Genomic DNA, 20,630 nt, shown 5'->3' on the forward strand with positions numbered 1-20,630 from the left:
TGCTCGAAGGCAAAGTGATTTTTTCGCCCAACGAAACATTTGCAGACGTAGGCCTTCGGATTTCAGATCACGTCGTTGCGGTGGGGTTGCTCGTGCACGACATGCATGTCGTTTGGAGTCGGATGTGTCACCCTGTTCGCAGAGATGCCGTGCAGCTGCAGTCGCGTGCCTCACGTACCTGAATCGGCCCCGGATTCAACGGATATGGAAGGTCAGCATCGGGAAATTCCACACTGATTGTAGGGCTAGATCTCTCGATCGCCTGCTGGGCCGAACCGCTCGAAGGAGGTCCGGAGCCAAATAAACTACGGCCGACGGGGATTAAACGAGGGACCAAGCGGCGAGCCTGAGGCAGAAACAAACCTATTTTCCTACCATAGTACCATCAATGTACAGTGTCTAGTAATTTAATGAATGAGTGGTGGTATTTCCCGCTGGATACAAGGAGTGGTTTATTTAATTGCCAGCTCGACTTTCCTTTCTTTCAGCCGAGGTACCTACACTATAGCACTCACACTGTGGCAGCTGTTATGATTTGTATGTACCCGGGCCAGTGATATCAAGCGAGTGCGACCGGTCGTGACGATTACATACACATTTATGTAGTAGAACGTGTGGCTTGACACTCGCACTCACCAAAGAGCCCCTTGATTTCTAGAAGGCTGAAATGAACAGCATTGGTTTTCATTTCTAACGTCTCCTTCAGACTGGCGCAGGCGTAGCGCTAGTGGCAGACTGTGGGGATATCGCCAGGCTAGTAACCCCAAGACCGGCCGAGGCACTGGATGGAATATAGAGTTCATTTGGTCTCAGAGTTCCACGGTTCGGATTTCAATGGTGAAAATTGTATCGCTAGGTGTTATATTTTCGCAATGTTGAATCCGCTCGGAGATCGCTAACTTGGCCCGAGTAGTCTAGTGTTATGCGCGTATGCTGCTATGACCGTTTGCGGCGACCCCTGTTTTTAGCCCACCTCAAGTAAGCTCGGATCAAACCAGGAACACACCTCGAGAAGCATTTGTTGCTGCCTCTTGCTTTCTAAAATAAACATTTGAAATAAATCTCACCAGTGGAGCCGAAAATCTTGCTGGCCCGACTTGCATTAAAACAATGCGCATAACGGGCGCCCGCAAGAGCAGGTCTCACGTCGATCACAATCAGGACGGGCTTTGAATGGCACGACGGAACTGACACATGGCTAGGGCTAGCTCTAGAGCCAAATAATTCCATCGATAGTGTCGATCCGTTGTCATTTTATCACGGCTCCGAGTCAATGCCAGCGGAGACAACCTTCTTACATCAGCCCTGTCTCCCTCCCTTTTCACATTTCACCAGACCACACTGGAGGCATTCCCGACCCTAAATCTCGGCCCGACCTCATTACGTCCCACACGCGCCCGGCAATTGCTTCCTCTCGGTTTCAATGCTGGAGCGACGCTGACATGTCCGACCCTACCCGACCAGAGACCGAGGCCGCGGCGAGCCCCTCGCCCGCCAGCGCGGAGGACTCCGCGCCTGCCAAAGAGACGCCTGCCACGAAGCCGCGCAGAAAACTGCCGGGATGGCTAGACCATTTCAATGCGCGCGATCTGAAAGTGCTATTCCGTTGCTCCGTGGCGGCCTGGGTCGCGTCGCTGCTGATCTTTATCGAGCCGTCGCTGAGAAGTATCGGTACCGCGGCTTTCTTCGCGACGTGAGTGATGCGACGTTTAGATGTGATCGAACGCATTTGCTAATCTCTGGTAGATTGGTTCTTTTTATGGTTCCACCGACAGGAATCGTCTTTATTTTCATTCTTGCCGCCCTGACCCTCATCGTCGGTATGGCCTGGGGTTGGGTCTGGGGCATCATCTCGATGAAGGCGGCGCTGGCAGCGCGACCGGCAGCTGAGACGCAGGCCCAGCTGCAGATACTGGGCCAGACGGCCTACTCCCAGGCCAATGCAACGGGACAGCCTCTGGCATCGGTGGAGCAGGTGTTGGTCTATGAAGGGTGGATGTTGGATGCCCGCGTGACTGCCGTCTATTTCTGCATGATTTGCTTCATGATTTACCTGCTGGTGAGTGATTCAGTACAGTGTGGTTGAAGGCCGTGTTGACAAACTATCGCAGGCGCGTCTCCGTGCGAAAAACCCCAAGTTCGCACTGTTCCAGATCTTCGGAACTATCAGCTTGGATATCTTCTTGACAATCGGTCCGCTCCTCCCTTCCTTTAGTGGAACCATCCCCAAGGTCTTGATTGAGCCTGCTGCCATCGGAATTGGACTGGGTCTGGCATCTTCAATTCTATTCTTCCCCAAGTCAACTTCTTCCACTGTCCTCGATGGTATGGAGGCAGTTGTGCGACTGCTGAAAGGCCCGACTGATGTGACTTACTCTAGTCTGATCGAGGGCGATACCCTGGAGCTGAAAGACCTTATAATGCTGAAGATGAAAACAATCACCGCTTACAAGAAGATCGAACCCGCTCTCGGCTTCTTACAGCTGGACTTTTCCGTCGGCCGATGGAACGCTGACGACGTGAAAAGTTTGAAGCACCCGCTGCGACAGGCGTTGCTAAGCAGCCTGTCTCTCCTGGAATTCCACATCGCCCGACTGGGCGGCCAGGCCAAGATCGAAAAACTGCATGCGCTGACGACAGACCGCGCCTCTTCATCCGGCTCCGATAAGAGCAAGAAGAGCGAGAAGAAGCGACCTCGCGAGGTCGGGATGCGTCAATTGATGGAAAGCGTGAACCTAGTCCAGACCCTCCGCAGCCCCGAGCACGAGTCCCTGCGGAGAGAAATGCTCGAGGCCATTCAACCACCAAGCAAGAAGATCCTGCCTGCCTGTCAGGAGGCGAGTACCATCATCGCGGAGAGTGTTCATGCAGTGAATTCGGCCCGGTGGTTCGGCCGTTCTTCCCAGACACGAATGGATGAGCTTCTTCAGCGCAGCGAGTCGACTCTTGAGACGCTTCAAGGTCTGCGCTCGACGTTCGCCGCCGAGACCACCGAGCGACTCATCGAGACCTACTCGGATATTTTCGATGAAAACGGCGTCATCAAATCCAACGACGATGCGACGATGCGCAGGTCCCAGGGTATCGTTCTGGGAATGGTCTTTGAGGAACAGGTTCTGGGCATGGCTGATGGCTGGGAGCGAGTGCTGGCCCAGCTTGTGGCGCTGATGAAAGAACGCCAAAGAGTGCGGCTCTGGCTGCCCCGTGGTCTGCGATATGCATACAACTGGGTTTTCCGCCGGAGTGCCGTGGCACCTGTCCTTGCTGCACAATCACCGGTTGCTGATCCTGATGTTGTGGAGGCCCAACTCAACGCAGCTCAGCAAAGTCTTCGAATTAGCAGAGGGTACAAGGTGAAACAGCGAAGCGGTCTGGGTAAAGCAATTCTTGGCTCGTACCACTGGTTTATCAGTGCTGAGGGCATGTATGCACTGCGTCTTGTGATTGTTACGATCGCCTTGGCTATCCCTGCTGCCATTCCCTCCAGTGCCGGTTTTTACTATCGTGAGAAAGGTCTGTGGGCGCTCATCATGGGCCAGACCACGGTTGTCATTTACATGTCGGATTTCTCACTTTCGATCGTCTCGCGTGCTATTGGAACTGTCGTTGGTGGTGTCGCCGGTTTAGTGGCGTGGTACATTGGTTCTGGCAATGGCAACGGCAATCCTTATGGCCTTGCCGCGACCATGGCAGTTGTTATCACTTTATTGATGTGGGCACGTCTGTTTGCGCCACTGGCCTTGTTGCAGGCGACGATGATGGGCGGTGCGACCTGCATTCTGGTCATTGGATACAGTTACGAAGATACGTAAGTCGACTCTTTTTTTTTCGCCCAATGACGACCGCATGGCTAACTCTATGCAGACACTTCCCCGCTTACGGAAATCCTGGCTGGGGGTATAATGTATTCTGGCGACGACTTGTCCTCGTGCTGGTTGGCTCCGCTGCCGCTCTGATCGTCCAGGTATTCCCTCGGCCGCCCTCCGCAGCACGACACATCTGCAAGTCTCTTTCCAACGCCATCAGATCGCTATCCGACCACTATGCTCTGTTGCTATCCTGCTGGGGCCAACCCGATCGCGACGAAGGTCTCGTCGCCGAACAACTGGCGCTCGACCTCGCTGAGACTTTGGCTTCTTTAGATGGACCGGTCGCACTGCTCCGTCTGGAATTCTCAAGCTCCCCCTTTGACAGCGACCGCCTCGCTCAGGTCAAGTCACTGTGCCAGGAACTGAACCAGCACCTTGGCCGACTGCTTTCCCTCTCAGCTTCATTGCCAGAGCATTTCCAACAGCGACTCGCTCGGCACGCCGGTTTGCTTGATAACCGCAACATTGGCGATATCATGGCTGTTCTGGCGGTCGTGGAACAGGCATTGAAGACCGGCGATCCCTTGCCGGAGGTACTTCCCACTCCATTGTTGAAGCGTTGCTTCGAATTCTGGAAGGCTCACCAGGTTGAGATTGAGTTGAGCAAGGACTTGATGCGGGACGAGAACTATCGCAAGTTCTGCGTCGCTGTCAGCTCTTATCTCAAGTTCTTGGGTGCGGTGGATGATTTGGTGCTGGTGATGAAAGGTACACTGGGCGAGTCGCATGTTGTGAACCGGGAGTTGATGAATGATCTCAAGGTTGCTGTATAATATTCCATCTGGTGTCTATAATATAATTGAAGTACTTGATTTGCTTGAATCGAGTATATACAATTTTACCCAAAGTGTCTAAATATGGTGCGCTCAAACTAAGCGCATCGTCCAATTGGGTCTGGTAGACGGCCTTATCTGCAGCCAATGGGTACACTTACAGAGGTGGATGGTGACACTAAAGACGCGGGGGCCAGATCTGCCTGTCTAGCGCTTAGAAAGCTTATTTCATCTGAATCTATAGAGATTCATCTGATAAACTTCTTCCCCCTGAGTTGCCGTTGTGACGACTCGGAGCTACGGATGTCTTCATGAATGACAGGTGACCCCGCACGGCCCAAACAAGCCACTGCCAGGTAGCCGACCACCATCTCGTAGCTGAACTATTGTCATTCCATCTATACAAGATTTCGTCTGATGAATCAATTATCCAAAAGCTCAAATGAATAGATCCCATATTCTATCCTACCCGCGACACCTCGACTCGGAACCGCCCGTTCTCCGCACGTTCTTCTCCGCACGAACTTTTTTTTCTCCTCTTCCGAAACGGCACTAGTGCAACGCCTTTTGCAGACGCATTCCGCGCCTTCCAATTCTCTTCTTCTTTAGCAATTCAGGGCCAAACACCTCATTTACAGCCCGTAACTGCTAGGCCTCTGGTCCTCGCAGTCCAAACATGTCTGCATCGCGTCTTTCCCGCTTCCCGACATGGCTTAGCCACTGGCTCGGCCACCGCGCCGAACCTCCAGAACCCCTACCGCAATACCTGGTCGCCGCGTGGTCCTTTATAGCCGCTTTCTGCGGTCTCTCTGTTATACAGGGTCTTTTTAATTATTCTGAATACTTTACTTCTCGTCACGTCCCTGGCATCATCGCCTCCTATGTAGGTACCACCACTTCCAGTCAGCGACATCTGAGTCAGACTTCACCAACGCCACTTGACGTAAATTTCTATACAAGCAGAAACACAACTAACCCAAGTCAGGGCGCATCCGCAGTCCTCTGCTTCGGCGCAATCGAAAGCCCACTAGCACAACCCCGCGCTCTAATCTTCGGCCACTTTTTCAGCGCCCTAATCGGCATCTGCATCACAAAACTCTTTAGCCTAATACCCGACGAAGCGCGCTTCGAATCGCTGCGTTGGCTCGCGGCATCGCTCTCAACAGCCATTGCAATCGTGGTCATGCAGTTGACAGGCACTACGCATCCGCCCGCCGGCGCGACGGCTCTACTCCCTGCCACGGATGACGCGGTCTGGAACCTCTCGTGGTATTTATTGCCTGTTGTGCTGCTTTCGTCGAGCTTGTTGATGGTTTGTGCGCTGTTGTTCAATAATATGCATCGGAGGTATCCTGTTTTTTGGATTGCACCTTCGCCGGCGAAGCCTGTGCCTGCTCCTTCCTCTGCGCCTGCGCCTGTGGAGTCGACCGTTAATGGTGAGGCGTATTCTTCGCAGGAGAAGTTGCCTAAGGAATCGGTTTAATTGAACCGGACTCTTGAGTAGATTTAAGGACTGGACTCAAGGACAGCCTTTGCAGTGATCGAGACTTTCGAGTCGCAGTGAGGCGACTGTCAGTGCTGACAAGGATTATTGGATTGGTGTTTTATCAGAGGCCTGTTGCATAATGGTTGCATTCATAAGCGTTGATATGCAATCTTGTTCAATCGATTGATATGAACGCTGAGAAATGTTTATAATCATCTGCATATATACCCATCATAGCGTCTTGGTCAATAGCGTTCTGGGCAATGCATTTCCACAACAACCCATGTCATGTAACGAAGCATGAAGATCGTAATGAAGCCGCTCCACGATAATGATTCAAATCGTTCTCCCTATCAAAGAAATTAACTCCGTTTATGCAAAGTACTATGGTATTGATTAAACATGATCCCATCCCCACGGATGTAGAATCTGCATCTCATTGATAACACAAAAAGGCCCAGGCTCCCGATTCCCCTCCGACAACGCCGCCCACCTCGCTATCTTAGACTGAACATATCTCTCCTTCAACCAGGTCAAGCGCGTCCACCTCCGCAATCGATTCATCCACAACCCTTGAAGGATTGTGCGTGGGGTTAGCCAGTTCATGATCGGATTCACGGCGACGTATGCAGGGCCGGAATATCCCACGCGCACGAGTGGGTTTAAATAGATACCCTTTTGTTCGGAAAGAGGGTTGTCTGCGTGGATGAGACAGCACTCTGAGCCCTCCAGGTGGGACATGGCGAGGGAGTCGGGGATGCCGCGGAAGCGGAGGGGCGGGGATGCCGTGAACGGTGTGGCGGGCATGGCGACTGTTTCTTGTTAGTGACGATAAAAACAAAATCGGATGTAGTGGCATACCTATTCCATTCCAGCAACTGGTAACGGGAACGGGCGCCATGTTTTTTATAGCGTAGCGAGAAACGGGGTCGCCGAAGAAAGGCCAGGTCGACATGACGGCTTCGTGGCCGCTGGCGTCGCGGAGTGCAAAGGTATCGTAGTAGTTGGGTGGTTTGGAGAAATCCAACGAGCAGGCTGCGGCGTAGTCACCGTCGTTGGTGTCGAGTAGTTCGAAGATGTCATTTGCCTGGAATTGCGATGTGTTAGCATGTCACAGAAGAGATGTGAGGAAAGAACTCACTGTAAAAACAACATCGTTGAGAAAAAGAATCTTGTCAAAGGTAATGCCCTGCGCCGCCAACTCGTGCAGCGGTTCCAGACTGAGATTCCGGATCCGCGCCAAATACGGTATCCGTCTGAGCTCCTTTTTCCCCCTCGGCGTAACAATCCACCCATCTCCGGCCGGAGGTGCAGCAATCTCATCCTCATGCGTAACAGGCGACAGGGTAATATTCCTCGGAATTCGCATGCGACCCAACTCGCGATCCAACTCCATCAACGCACCCTTGGTATTGTCATAGCTACCACTTTCATAGATGCTGATGTATACATTATCCGGCCCGAGTTTCCATGCGAGCTCCGTGAGCGCCTGGCTCCAGTGATTCCGCAAAATGAGCTCGTTGTTCCAATTGACGCTGGCGATGTAGATGCGTTCCCGCCGGCGGGGCTGATCGCGGTAGATGAGGTCGGTTTCGGAGATGCAGCGGAGGATCAGGTGGAGCTCGATCAGGTTCCAGACGATGAAGATGAGGAGCAGGGAGCGGAGCAGGCGGTTACGGACAAGCACTCGGCGAAAAGTGCGTGGATAGGGAGTGATTTTGGTCATAAGGAGCGGACGCCAGATACCGCGGCGGGGAGTTGGAAGAGCTAGAACTCGAGGTCAAGTGGGAGTCTGGCGCATTGCGGATGTGGACGGGAAATGCGAAAGAGAAGGCGAGGGGTTTGCCGAGAAATCCAAGAACGCCTCCAAGGAGAAAGGCGAATCAAGGGGCAGCCTTGCATGCCCGTGGGATTCTCATGCTTGCTCCCAACGGTGTACACATACTTCCACTTCCATACTGGGAGATCGGCCGTGGAGATCTACGCTGATCGGCCGTCAGATCTAAGCTGCTCTCTGCACGGCGATCTTCACACGTGGAGAGCTGAACTCGCATCTATATCGATGGTGCATGGTGCCTCTGATGGTCGTACTGAGGCAAAAATGCCACTAGGCAGATAGATTCAGGTCGAGATGGAAAGGGTCAAAAGGGGGTATTATTTTGGAACACAAAGGGGTCGCGTCACTGGAGTAGAAGCCGACCTAGCACGGCGCCAGCGGTCGCAAGAAACAGTATCCTGCGAGTGCCCACTCCTCTCTGCATCGTCGCGCCCGACTCGCTGGACTCGCTGGAGCTGCTGGAGCTGGTCGTACTCGCTCCACTCTGCACCCATGGCTGACTCGGCAGCGTGTCGCTGCTATCCTTCACTTCTGTCGCCGTGAGAAGCTCATTCTCCAGCGCTGCGCAGTCCATCCGTTCTGAGCTCTCAGGGATGCTGTTGGTCACCGCGATGGGCAGGTCGAACACGGTGTAATAGTCCGTTCCATTCCAGCGAAAGGACTGGTGCATCGAGACGTTGTACGCGCCTCGCGCCGAGTCGTCGTCTTCGTCGTCGTCGCCATTTCCGACCAGACACTTGGGCCACACCCAATTGACGTGTTTGACAGTCGATGGAGGCTCGAGGTCTAGCACAGGCCCGACGTAGCTCGAATTATTCGCGGGCGTGGAGCCATTGGAGATGGTGAAGTTGTGCGACAGTGACTCGGAGGTTAAGAAGAGGGTGATGTTGTGGATGCGCGTGGCGGCGTCGGCCCGCGTGGAAGGCGGCCACGGCAGCTGCCCATTGCCCGACACGTCAATCGCAACCTGAAGAGTATCTGCGGCTGGTCAGTCGCGTTTTTTTTATCTAGGTGGTCGAGTCACTTGCCTCCTCCCAGCGGCGTGTTGGGCTGTGGGGCGTCTATGATGGCCAGTCCTGGCGTGTAGACTTGGCCGTTGACGATGGTAAAGTTGCCCATAGCTAACAGTCTAATGTGGGGTACAATAGGAACCCCTTGAAGGACTGTATACACTGTGATGACCTCTTAAGGACTACCACTGGCAATTGGTGATGCCCGTCGCGATGGTTTAAAACTGCCGAGGGTCCCAATGCCAAGGGACTCATTTCCGACGTCTCCGCATCGTTTACAGCTTAGCGTGGTGGTGGACTAATAATTTTCGATCAGACGGACTGAAAAGCACAAGAACCCTTGATATTTTCTATTTGACTTTTCTATCTTAACCTAGGGGTTCGAATACGGAGAAGGGCAAGAACGTTACGAACGCCCGAAACGTATCGCATCTCCAGACTGCATGTGGCAATGTAGTTATTGGGCGTTGGGGGTGTGGTATGGGTTTTCATATGAATCGCGACAACTAAGCTCATAGACCGACTCAAGAAGTAGACTCCGTCGTAAGAGATTCCCATTTCAATTTCGGCCCCTGTGAGCCGCAAACCTAGCGACTTGCAACATCTAGAGGAAAATGGTGAAAGATTAGAAGATCAAAATAATCCAAAACAGTCACGCAATCCCATTGAGTAAAAAGGGCGTCCCCTTAAGAGGGCAATATCCAAAAGTTCGACTGCGAGTCCAAAATGTGGACATTGGAACCATGTCGTTCCAATCATGCTCAGCTGCACGCAATAGGATATTTTTGCCTTTTCTATTCCTCGTTTGTTTGTACTTTTGGTTTTTGACCTGGGATTTATAGAATTTGTATGTCTATCTTTCCTCACTGCCCATTGTAGATTTGGTCTTCGGTAAACACATATTGTCCCATTTGGACATCTTTCGCTTCAACCTGGGACTCGAGGAGATGCCTCGCAGTAACCGCGAAGCGCAAGCTCTTCTTATGCTCCACACCGTGCCACCGTGCTAACGTGTAGGAATGGTGATATGTGAAGGAAGATAGAATGATGATCTAATCGACTATACCTATCGTATTAGCCTATCGAAGACCGTTCAACCTCTGACTGGTTAGCTTGTTTGTTCACCTACGTAGGATACTCCTGCATAATTAAGACCAAAGAAATCCCGTCCCATCCGAGATGCTCATCCAATTTCATAATCATCTAACTTGTCATCTAGTTACCCGGTCAAACTACTTAGTTGTATGCCTGGCAGTATACACATTCACATACCTGATCGTATACTCGGTCACCTACTCGGTCACCTACCTGCTAATCTTGATATTTCGTAAAAGGTCTATGTGGCATTTTGATTTTACGCTAAATGTCTCTCCAGAAGCGTGAGCTGTACTTGGCCATGGCATCAACTTCCTTGCATCGTTCCTCCAGCGCACGCCTCTCTCGCTCGGCTTTGGGAATGAATTTTGGCTGCACAAGAAATGAAAAAGCTAGGATGTTAGGAAAAGAACAGCCACGAATCTGAAAGTGAGTGCTGGCGAAGAAAAAATTGGAACATACCTTGGCGGCTTCCGCATCTGCCTCTTTCTTCTTCCGAATGATTTCTTCCACACGAACGGGTGGAGCAGATGGTTTCTGTATGTAAAATGATGGATGAGAAAGTTGATTTTCTATACAATTGCTGCATTACGATTCAGTAGCCGTAAACAGATAAATCAGAATAGACAAATTCATGCAGCCCATCTCGAAAGTACTCGAGGTAATCCTTCCATTCCATCTAGGAAAGCATCAAACTCCGTTTTCACGGTAGTCATATCCTCATCCACATCGTCTGTCCACCGATGAACATAAACACCCTTCATCCCACAGCTCTGTGCGCCACGCAAATCGTAAGCATGTGCCGCGACTAGAACAACCTCCTGGGGTTCGAATTTGACAAGCTCCAAAGCTTTCATGTATGCGTGAGGGCTGGGCTTGTAAGCCCCGAGCAACTGACTCGAGAACATCATGTTGAAGTTCAAGCCCGAAGAGCGGGCGAGGTCGAGTTGCAGGCGGGTCGTGCCGTTAGCGTGGACGAAAACCTCGAGGCCGAGGTCGTCGCGGAGACTTTGAATTGCCTTGTTGACCTCGGGCCATGCGGGCTGAGTGTGCCATGCTTGGATCATTTGGCGCTTCACTTCGGAATCGATAGCGGCGCTGCAGGTCGGGAAATCAGGAAGCACGGTTTCGAGTACGCGAGCGAGGGTAACGTCGATGTCTTCAGGCGACAGACCCTGCTTGAAACGCTGATTGTTTTCAATAAAGTATCGTCTTCGCCATTCTAGGGCAAACTCAGATCTATCGTCCTCAGGGATGGAAGAAGGGAGAGATCGGACGACACTAGAATGCCAGTCGAGACATGTGCCCATGAAGTCGAAGAACACGGCCTTGATCTTTGGTTCAGTCATGTGGAAGGTTCCTTGGTGAGAGAAATCTGAGAATTAATGACTTGAGATCGGATGAGAGAAAATGTTGACATGTAAAGTCCTGGTGAGGTCGATGAGAAAGTCAGAAGCCATCTATTTATAAGCAGACGATGAGCAATCCATGTCGGGCGCCGTGCAGGTCGAGCTGTCAGATCGGAGTTGTGACCTGCCGAATCAGGAGAGAGCAAAATGTGAAGTGAGACCAGACCACCGATGTGACACTCACGAGACAAGCTTTCTTGCCCAGGAGGTGGAAAGTAAGTGTTTCCTCACTGGGTCTGTTCGGCCCGAGTCGTCCTCCGGTCTTCCCCGCTTCCCCGCAGGCGTTTGGCATCGCCAACCCCGACGTGTCCGAACAGCAGCAACGCGCCAGCCCGCCATACGTTGATAATCATGGAGGATGTCGTCGGAATGGAGCTGCCCAATATGCCCCTCGACATTCAGTCGACCAGAGCATCTCAAACGCCATTCTGTCTCCCGTATGCCAGCACAGCTCACTTGGGATCACGACCGTGCTAACTAAGCTACTAGACGATAACATTCGGCCGTTCAGCTGTGAGTTTTGCAACTCGACATTCAATCGGAGGTGAGAATCCCTTGGCGACAAGCCCGGAAATTGGATCGGGTTCTGAATATATTGTAGGGATGTCCTCAAGCGCCACGAAAGGACTTGCAAGTCACGGTGTTCGTTTGGCACCGAACACCAGCCCTTGGAGGTGGAGGAGAGCTGCCCTTCGGATGACAGAGCACAAAAGCGACATCGCGTTTCGGTATCCGCTAGTGGGATAGACTTAAGAGCAGCCCCAGGTCCTTTTCCGCTCGCCGCAGAAACAACTCTGGACCCTCGATATGTGGACTTGCCACATCTGTCCTCATCTTTCACCGAGCCAAGCACGACAATCAATCCTCATTTGCACTGCCAGAGTGAGTTAGTCTGGCGCGGGAATGAACTTGCACTCTCAAACAGCACATTTGATCCCATCGGTAGCGATAATGAGCCAGCATTGAACATGCCATCGCCCCTCGATTTCTCGTCCCTTGACTGCTTTCTGTTCCCTCAAATGAATACCGATCTATTCATCGCGGAGCGATTAGAATTCATGGCATATTTTACCAGCACGCAAGGGATGAGAACATTTTCCGATCAAGAATCCTTCCGACGGAGGCAGAAAATGGCCCACGATGCACACGAAGCAAAATATGCCCTGACTCAAAACGGAGGGCTCGACGGAAGTGACATACCTGATCTCAAGTGCCAGGAGCTGATCGGAGACATTCGAGACATCGTCTCCAACAAACGAAATGACGACGTGATAACCCTGGAATGGACGGCGTCGACCGAGCAGATGTGCAGAGGCTTCTTCACAGCATCAAAAACCCGCCGGTTCCTAGATTACTTCTGGTCTCTCTGGTATCCGCACTGCCCGATCGTCCACAAACCCCTTTTCGATGCGTCCTCCGCGTCTCCAGCATTACTGTGCGTGATGCTGATAATCGGAGCATGTCTTTCGCCAGATGAAAGCGATCGATCGACAGCACGGAAATGGCTCGACTGTGTCGAGGAGCTGATCTTTCGTCACTCTTATTTTCGAAGTGATCGGGAGCTCTCGCCTGAGCAGCGCCGTCCGAGGAAAGAGATTGTGCAGTGTATTCAAGCTGCTTATCTGGTCAGTTCTTTGCAGAAACGTGAGGGCTCTGCGGAGGCGCAGGCGAGGATCCGACGACACAGACATGCCTCTATGGTGGCGGTAAGTTAATGACCGTTCAAACATAATACTCTGGTCTCGACAGATCACTGATTTCTTACAGCTGGCAAGACATATCGGGCCAAGAAAGGCGTCTCATAGGCACCTCGAGCTTAATAAAGCGTCGAATACCTGGTGGCAGCAGTTTGCTGGAGAAGAGGAACTGATTCGGTATCTACGCCCCCCGTTATTACAGCATGAGAAAAATGCTAACAATGCAGAACTATTATCTTCGTGTTTCTCATCGATGCCGCCTTGACCATATTCCACAATTCCCCACCACGAATGGTCGTCCCAGAATTGAAAATGGACGTGGCTTGTCCAGAAGCCTGCTTTCAAGCAGAGTCAGCCGGAGAATGCATGAGGCAGCTCAAATTCTGGGCAAAAACTAGGTTCTGGAAACACAGACTATCCATTGTTTCGGTCGTCCGACGCATTTGTCAGTCCGCCATAGATGAGAGTCTTGTCCAAGAGTTCTCACAATTGGGGACTTTGAACCTCTTCACCATGGTGCAATGTGAGCTAGTCCCAAAACTCACATCCTCGAGATTTCGGAATGGAACTAACTCTCTGCTTAAGCAATTCACTCGCTAATGTTCCACCTTCACAACTCCCTCGTCTTTGAGTCAACGCTAGCTCCCATCCAGACCGGTCTTGAGAACTGGCACCACATCTGGAATGTGCGCATCCCAGAGGATAACGATATCCCAGATATCCCCGGCAATCTATGGAAACAGGTCGGATTCCTCCGTCATGCCTCTGAATTCTGGCATCTGGCTCGGCTGCTCCTTGGGAAGATGATATCGTCAAGTCATAGTGATCACGATGAGCTGGAAGAGACTACGCAGCAGATGTCTAGATATGATCATTCCGATATGGGAGATGTGAATGAGCTGATTATGGACTATAGAAGGATGGAATTGGGGGTTGTGTGACTTATACTGTAAGGCGGCAAGAGCACATAATTATAAAATGACTAGTAGACGACACAGATCCATCAATAACAGCTGTTACGTCGATAGTTTCTGGCCTCTAACTCTCCTCTGCACAAAAACCTCAAAGTCTGATGGCCTAACAAACCAGTAATTCTCGGTAGTCCAGCTTCTCCTCAAAGGCGTAAAATTATAATCTCGTACAATTCTAGGAATCAACTTGGACATCTCCAGAATCGATATATGCTTGCCAAGGCATGTTCTCGAGCCAAGACCGAACTATTCGACGAATGATTAGCTGATATCAACGAAATTCTGACGGAAATTGACTCACCGGCATATGCATCTGATTCATCTCCTTCAGCCGCTCAGGCTCACTCTCCGCCTCAATCCACCTCTCCGGTCGGAAACTTTTCGCATCAGGGAAAACCCGCTCATCATAGTGTGCCACCCAAGTATTCATGCCGACGATAGTTCCAGCAGGAAAATAGCGTCCGCTAATCTCTGCACCGCCGGCCGGGACCTCTCTCCACATCGGTAAGCCAGTTGCGCTGTGCATTCGCAATGCCTCTTTCATCACAGCCTGGAAGTATGGCATCTCCTGACTTTCTTTGAAAGCCACATTTTCACTGAGAAGTCCTCTGTTCGTGTAGTCGTCGATTTCATCACGGAGCTTCCGCAAAACCGCCTCATTTTGAAGAAGATACCACATTATACCCGATAGACTGATGGCAGTAGTATCCGACCCAGCCGAGACATTCGACTGTCCCATGATGAACAGATGGTAATCAGTAACCTTCTCCGGATCTTTATTTCTCGCCATAATCAACTTGTCGACGAAATCCTGCGCTTGGACATGTTCAGACCGTCCCTTTTCGAGCTTGTCTGTTTTCTCCTCGTGTAGACGGATTTTTTGCTGCACAAACTGGCCGATATACGCTCTTCCCCCCGCGCCGGTCCATGCGAACTTGCTCAGTAGTCCGAATAGCCGCGGGTGCCATTCGGGGTAGATTCCGACGAGGGTGCTGTACATCAACACCTTATGGACCGCAGCCATTGCGCCGTCGATGTCCTCGCCTTTGTCCAGGAATCCTACGTGAGTTAGCTAAGCCCTATAGTGGGAATGGAGAACCTTACCGAATCGCTCGCCGAACGTAATATTCCCGATCACGTCGAAGGCATAGCACTGGAACCAGTGTCCCATGTTAAACGACTTCTTATCCTGAGAAAACTCGGCCAAACGCCGGTCAAACAAATCCGCACAGTGATCGACAAAAGGCTCATAATGAACCAACGAGCTCATCGAATACAAGCCAGCAAATCGTTTTCGAGTATCCGCTGCGCTCTTGTTAGTAGACAGCGGAAAACGGGTACCTTTTTTTTTTAAAGAAGCACTCACCATGACGCCTAATATCGCGATCAGAAAACACAGTCCATTGCTTCGGGTGTTTCCACCCATCATACCAAGCCGACTTGGCGAATCGCGAGCCCGTCCCGTAAATCGTCTTGATAGCAGCCGGATCGCTGATACTATACTGATTCGGTGCCACGCGCACGACCGGGCCGTATTGTTGATGAAGGGTGATATTCTCGTGTTCGAAGCCGCCTTTACGGACGCGATTGAAATACCAGAGTGTTGTGTATCGGGCTAGGAATGGGCCTGGTATATCTCGTAAAGAAGAGAGGGTTGCTCGTGTAAGCCGGAGGAGGAATTGGAGGGAGATGAGGAGAGGGAGGAGAACTAAGAGTGAAAGATACATGTTGAATCTTCAGGAGGTGTTCGAGTCTTCGTTCATATGTCGTTCACCCAAGGACATGGCTGTCGTCTTATATGGATGAGCCGGGGTGTTTGTTGGCAGGTTGGCCGATCGGCACTGCTAAAGACTCCACCCCCCACCCCCACCCCCACCGCCATCGCTGGTTAGGCATGCAGTGCGTCATAATCACCGCGATCTCATTGGATTTCACGGAAACTACCGTAGTACCACCGATACCTTTGGAAGAATTGGGCAGTGAGGGGAAATCGATAGGGGGATTTCACTCTACGGTAGAAGCTGTAGTTCAAGGTACCCTCGGATATCTACTGAACTCACCAATGTACATCCAGAAAGCAGGCCTCGGAACAAGGAAGAAGAAAAAATAGTGAGAGATTTCGCTTTTAGTTGTCGTAAATGCACTGTAGGCTATTCGTCAATATAAACACAGACAGTATTGAACCCGAAAAGTAGAATCGAAAACCCTCATTATTTCGCCATGACGCCAGGGAATAATAAAAGTAGTCGGGCAACACGCAGCCTCAAACCACGAACACGTTTAAAAACGAAGCGATGGCTTCTTGTCGCCCCACAGACCGACGATGGCAATCGACAGAGCCACGTAAGACAGGGACAGGCGGAAGATTTGCATGGTGCTCTCGTTAGCCATCTCGGCCTGGACGGACTCGCCGTTGACATCCTCCTCCTCGGACTCGGTATCGACCACGACGAGATCCTCCTCCTTCCTGCTGGTGGTATTGGTCAGAGACACTCCATATCCGTCGCGGATGACTTCGACGAGCCAGGTCTTTAGTCCACGGTGGCGGTTGACATAGTAGTCCAGACCCCAGGTGGCCGCGCTGGAGATGGTGCAGGCCCACATCATGTACGGGTGCTGGCGCCATGGGGGAGAGGCGTAGAAGGCGAAGAGGAAACAGCTGTTGACGATGCCCGACAGGCGCAGCGCGTACTTGCGGTTTAAGCGCTTGACTTCGTTGAAGCAGCGTGAGGCGGCCGTGGAGGTGGGGAGGAGCTTAAGGGCGGGGATGGTTATGTGAGAGGTCGAGTAGGAGAGACCCTGGCATTGAGGCGATGTTGTTAGTGATGATGCGCAGATTGCGACGCGATGCGGGTTTGAGAGCTTACAGTCAGCAGGCCGAGAGAGACGGTGCCGGCAAATTTGCAAACGGTGATGGGGCACGCCATGATGCCGAATTTGCGAATACGCGGTTGAACCCAGGTGAGTGAGTTATGGGGATCCGAAAGGCGAGGGGGTGCGCGGAAGGAAGAATGGCTGAAGAAAGAAAGAAGTAAAAGTGGAATCGGATTTCGTTTTGGCGGAGGTGACGTCGCGCGCCAATCAGAAACCCCTCGTTCTTCAGCACTGCAGTCTGCCAACGAGGGGCTTTGAAAGTGACAGCTGGCGCAGGCAGGGATTAGACAGTGCAGCGACCATTGCAGTCGTCGATTTCATCTTTTCCCTCTCAAGTATGGTGAGACCGTTATGCCAGGGACGTCGGTGGCGGGCTGCCCCGGTCGCAAAAAGGCAATACTGAGAAGTGTCATACTTGAGGTCAAATAATGCATAGAAAGAGAGAGGGATAACACTACCCTAGGGTACATCAAATGTAAATATGACATCGCATGTCGGGGTGTTTCTGTTGAACCATCGTAATGCGCATAACTGCACCCGAGCCTCGGCCCCGTCGGCTGTGGGGCAAAGCGGACTTGCTGCTCCCCGTGTCCGTCGCTCGTATATCTCCAACGCGGTCAGCAATCTACCTTACCCGAATATCATCCCCTGAACAATCAGTCACCATGCCGCTGGCCAAAAACGAGTATATGAGCGACATCTGGAAGGATGGCCTCTTCAGTGAGCCCCGATCCCTCTCTGCTCAGTGGCATCATGTTTAACCATCCTCCCAGACAACAAGGTCGTCTTCTGCACTGGCGGTGCAGGCACCATCTGTAGCGCCCAGGTTCGCGCGATGATTCACCTCGGCGCCAACGCCTGTATCATCGGCCGCAATGTCGAAAAGACCGAAAGTGCGGCGCGGGATATGGCCACCCTCCGCCCGGGCGCAAAGGTCATCGGCATCGGCGCCGTCGATGTGCGCAAGTTTGACGATTTGAAGGCAGCCGCCGATCGCTGTGCTAAGGAACTCGGTTCAATTGACTTTGTCATGTACGTTTTGCTCTTTGTCTCGTGTGATCCCGCTGATCAAATATAGTGCCGGTGCCGCGGGCAATTTCCTCGCCTCCATCGAGCAGCTCTCCGTCAATGCATTCAAGACGGTCATGGACATTGATGTTCTAGGCTCTTACAACACCCTGAAAGCTACCCTGCCCTATCTGATGGAGTCAGGTGGAAAGCACAGAATGGACTCCGAGACACGTGAGTCCAGAGCTGCCACACTCGATAGTGACTGACCTGACCCTGTACAACGCTGACCAACTTAGTTACCCCACACCCCGGAGGCACCGGTGGTCGAATCATTTTCGTCAGTGCCACCATGCACTTCCGTGGCATGCCCTTCCAGGCCCATGTCTCCGTTGCCAAGGCTGGCATTGACTCGTTGTCCAACTCGGTGGCCATCGAGTACGGTCCTCGGGGAATGACTTCTAACATTGTGACTCCGGGACCTATTGCGCAGACCGAGGTACGATAATGCAGCTTTTTATTACTTCATGATCTAACAAGACTACCCTAGGGAATCGAGCGTCTGCTGCCATCTGACGCCAAGGCTGCCTACAAAAAGTCCCAGCCCTTGGGTCGCATCGGCCACGTCCGTGATATTGCTGATGCTACTATCTATCTCTTCTCCGAGGCTGGAAGCTATGTCACTGGACAGACTCTTGTTGGTGAGTATTATCTTCATATCGCCCACTGGCAGCTATGCTAACGCACTTCTAGTCGACGGTGCCAACTGGCGCATGAGCGGCGGCCTTGCTGCCAACGGTAACCTACAGTACCCCGACTTCCTTCTGTCCGGCCAGGAGGTGGCCAATGTTACTGGCAAGAAGAAGTCGAAGCTTTGAATGACTTGCAATATCGGAATTCGTGTACATATCATAGACCATGGTCAAAACAAGAATAATTCCAAAAACTCAACCGCATCGCCACAGAAGAATGCCTGCCAGGTCGGCCGACTAATTCCTCCACACTCTATGAATACAAACGAAGAGCAACTCGAATCTAGGGTATGTCAAAAGTGCACATCACGCCACAGGATCAACCGCCCAGCCCCTCTTATTCAAAAACCATTGTCGTCGCCCTCTCACCACCTCGAACCCCACCTTGCGCTCTTCAGCCAATTTCCACAAAGACTCTGTCATAAAGGGCTCAAAGGCATTCTTGAACAGCTCCTCGGGAATCTCCCCATGCAGAGCATGCACCAACTCCCGCGAGGTCAAACTCCCCTTGGCATTCTGCGTAGTTCGAACAGCTTTTGTCAGGGCTTGATAAATCTGTCGCTCTCGCAACTTCTTGTGTCGGATATAGAGCTGAATAGTCCGGGGTAGGTCGAGAATTTTAATTCCGTGCGCCGGGTACCCAACTTGACAGTTTCGATCATGCATCCTCTCGAGACTTTTCATATATTCCCCCAGATCCTCTGCGACGCTGTATCCGTGTCCGAGAACGTTGTCTCCCGTGAAGAGAGCATTTTCCTCTTCGAGGATAAAGCACATGTGGTCTACTGCGTGACCGGGGGTGAAAAGAGCTCGAAGGGTGGCGCCTTGTGTCTGGAAGATCTGTCCGTCTTCGATGGGTAGTTGCCCTGGGCTGGGCTGGTGCTTGTATACTCGTGACGCAAGACGAGAGTCATAGGCAATGAGATCGGGGACGCCACCCGTATGGTCGCCATGCCAGTGAGTGAGAAGGATGTGAGATATTTCGAGGTTGCGGTCTGTGAGGAGTTGGATGATGTTGTCTGCCCAGATGGGGATTCCCTGGACAGAAGAGAATTAGATACCGCACGACTTGAAAATTATGCCAGTATCTACGGCATAATTGCAATGCTGTGAATAGGATAATTTACCTGACCAGTATCAACCAAGATCCGAGACTTGCCCGTCCCGATGAGATAGGTATTCGTGCCCTGGAGCTGCATTTCTCCAGGGTTGCCGCCCATAATACGAATGACACGGTCGGTGACATCTTCAACTTCATCAAGCGGAGGCAGACTAGCCTCTTGGGCAGACAAATAGTCCTCCCAGACACACTGGTTGAGGGGGATGGGGTTGAGTGCCATGATAGTAGAACGCGGTCGTTGAGACCCGACAACCAGAGCAAAAGTGTGCTGCGCACGACGTATAAAAAGACCCGCAAGTCTCATCTGGCAGCAGCCTAAGACAGCCTGACAAGATTCACTCCAGCTCTGATTCGATGGCGGATGGGGCGAACAAAGAGTGGCTGAGGCTCGGAATCCGATGTCACGAAGTATGCCACCTGGACTGCTGCACGTAACTGGGTCGAGGCCCCTCGGCAAAGGCAACTGTGCTGAGATAAGACACGAATGACTCTAACGTAGAAGGTAATTGCGGTTCAGTTGATCGAGCGTGGTAATTTCGCCGCGCTGAGACTTCTTCAGTGTAGCCTTGGATTTCAGGCCGCGGCAGGTGCGGCCTTGAATTTCTAGTGTTGAAGCATAACGCCGGCACTTTCCCGCACACCCCAGCAGCCTCCCACCTTCAACGTCAACATCCTTCCAAATTTTTCTCACCTTTCAAACCGCTATCACAAATCTACTGGCAAGACCCA

The 20,630-nt window shown here is 51.9% G+C and overlaps 10 protein-coding genes across 10 annotated transcripts; 4 read left to right on the plus strand and 6 right to left on the minus strand.

Moving 5' to 3' along the window:
* Nucleotides 1-1,442: 1,442 nt before the first annotated feature.
* Nucleotides 1,443-4,642, plus strand: N7532_007876 (uncharacterized protein; the record flags this gene model as incomplete). Its single annotated transcript, XM_056620368.1, has 4 exons — nucleotides 1,443-1,693; nucleotides 1,747-2,059; nucleotides 2,112-3,808; nucleotides 3,865-4,642. 4 exons carry the CDS (start codon nucleotides 1,443-1,445, stop codon nucleotides 4,640-4,642), a joined length of 3,039 nt encoding a protein of 1,012 aa, XP_056471174.1.
* A 676-nt stretch (nucleotides 4,643-5,318) lies between these two features.
* Nucleotides 5,319-6,125, plus strand: N7532_007877 (HPP family protein; the record flags this gene model as incomplete). Its single annotated transcript, XM_056620369.1, has 1 exon — nucleotides 5,319-6,125. One exon carries the CDS (start codon nucleotides 5,319-5,321, stop codon nucleotides 6,123-6,125), a length of 807 nt encoding a protein of 268 aa, XP_056471175.1.
* A 399-nt stretch (nucleotides 6,126-6,524) lies between these two features.
* On the minus strand, nucleotides 6,525-7,854 carry N7532_007878 (glycosyltransferase family 69 protein; the record flags this gene model as incomplete). Its single annotated transcript, XM_056620370.1, has 3 exons — nucleotides 6,525-6,940; nucleotides 7,008-7,215; nucleotides 7,270-7,854. 3 exons carry the CDS (start codon nucleotides 7,852-7,854, stop codon nucleotides 6,525-6,527), a joined length of 1,209 nt encoding a protein of 402 aa, XP_056471176.1.
* A 454-nt stretch (nucleotides 7,855-8,308) lies between these two features.
* N7532_007879 (uncharacterized protein) lies at nucleotides 8,309-9,084 on the minus strand (the record flags this gene model as incomplete). The annotated part of the gene is made up of 2 exons (XM_056620371.1): nucleotides 8,309-8,932; nucleotides 9,055-9,084. 2 exons carry the CDS (start codon nucleotides 9,082-9,084, stop codon nucleotides 8,309-8,311), a joined length of 654 nt encoding a protein of 217 aa, XP_056471177.1.
* A 1,618-nt stretch (nucleotides 9,085-10,702) lies between these two features.
* Nucleotides 10,703-11,419, minus strand: N7532_007880 (haloacid dehalogenase; the record flags this gene model as incomplete). Its single annotated transcript, XM_056620372.1, has 1 exon — nucleotides 10,703-11,419. One exon carries the CDS (start codon nucleotides 11,417-11,419, stop codon nucleotides 10,703-10,705), a length of 717 nt encoding a protein of 238 aa, XP_056471178.1.
* A 411-nt stretch (nucleotides 11,420-11,830) lies between these two features.
* N7532_007881 (transcription factor domain-containing protein) lies at nucleotides 11,831-14,117 on the plus strand (the record flags this gene model as incomplete). The annotated part of the gene is made up of 6 exons (XM_056620373.1): nucleotides 11,831-11,909; nucleotides 11,969-12,023; nucleotides 12,081-13,185; nucleotides 13,247-13,353; nucleotides 13,404-13,699; nucleotides 13,762-14,117. 6 exons carry the CDS (start codon nucleotides 11,831-11,833, stop codon nucleotides 14,115-14,117), a joined length of 1,998 nt encoding a protein of 665 aa, XP_056471179.1.
* A 75-nt stretch (nucleotides 14,118-14,192) lies between these two features.
* Nucleotides 14,193-15,874, minus strand: N7532_007882 (cytochrome P450; the record flags this gene model as incomplete). Its single annotated transcript, XM_056620374.1, has 4 exons — nucleotides 14,193-14,393; nucleotides 14,449-15,206; nucleotides 15,252-15,452; nucleotides 15,514-15,874. 4 exons carry the CDS (start codon nucleotides 15,872-15,874, stop codon nucleotides 14,193-14,195), a joined length of 1,521 nt encoding a protein of 506 aa, XP_056471180.1.
* A 553-nt stretch (nucleotides 15,875-16,427) lies between these two features.
* N7532_007883 (uncharacterized protein) lies at nucleotides 16,428-17,074 on the minus strand (the record flags this gene model as incomplete). Its single annotated transcript, XM_056620375.1, has 2 exons — nucleotides 16,428-16,946; nucleotides 17,015-17,074. The coding sequence occupies 2 exons, from the start codon at nucleotides 17,072-17,074 to the stop codon at nucleotides 16,428-16,430; spliced, it is 579 nt and encodes a 192-aa protein (XP_056471181.1).
* Nucleotides 17,075-17,686: 612 nt separating this feature from the next.
* N7532_007884 (SDR family oxidoreductase) lies at nucleotides 17,687-18,907 on the plus strand (the record flags this gene model as incomplete). The annotated part of the gene is made up of 6 exons (XM_056620376.1): nucleotides 17,687-17,741; nucleotides 17,795-18,053; nucleotides 18,100-18,263; nucleotides 18,329-18,528; nucleotides 18,580-18,730; nucleotides 18,783-18,907. 6 exons carry the CDS (start codon nucleotides 17,687-17,689, stop codon nucleotides 18,905-18,907), a joined length of 954 nt encoding a protein of 317 aa, XP_056471182.1.
* Nucleotides 18,908-19,087: 180 nt separating this feature from the next.
* On the minus strand, nucleotides 19,088-20,121 carry nscB (metallo-beta-lactamase type thioesterase nscB; the record flags this gene model as incomplete). The annotated part of the gene is made up of 2 exons (XM_056620377.1): nucleotides 19,088-19,819; nucleotides 19,909-20,121. The coding sequence occupies 2 exons, from the start codon at nucleotides 20,119-20,121 to the stop codon at nucleotides 19,088-19,090; spliced, it is 945 nt and encodes a 314-aa protein (XP_056471183.1).
* Between the last annotated feature and the right edge of the window lie 509 nt (nucleotides 20,122-20,630).

This window comes from Penicillium argentinense (genome assembly GCF_028826775.1).
Source record: "Penicillium argentinense strain IBT 30761 chromosome Unknown utg000009l_segment0_segment0, whole genome shotgun sequence".
Classification (NCBI taxonomy): domain Eukaryota; kingdom Fungi; phylum Ascomycota; class Eurotiomycetes; order Eurotiales; family Aspergillaceae; genus Penicillium; species Penicillium argentinense.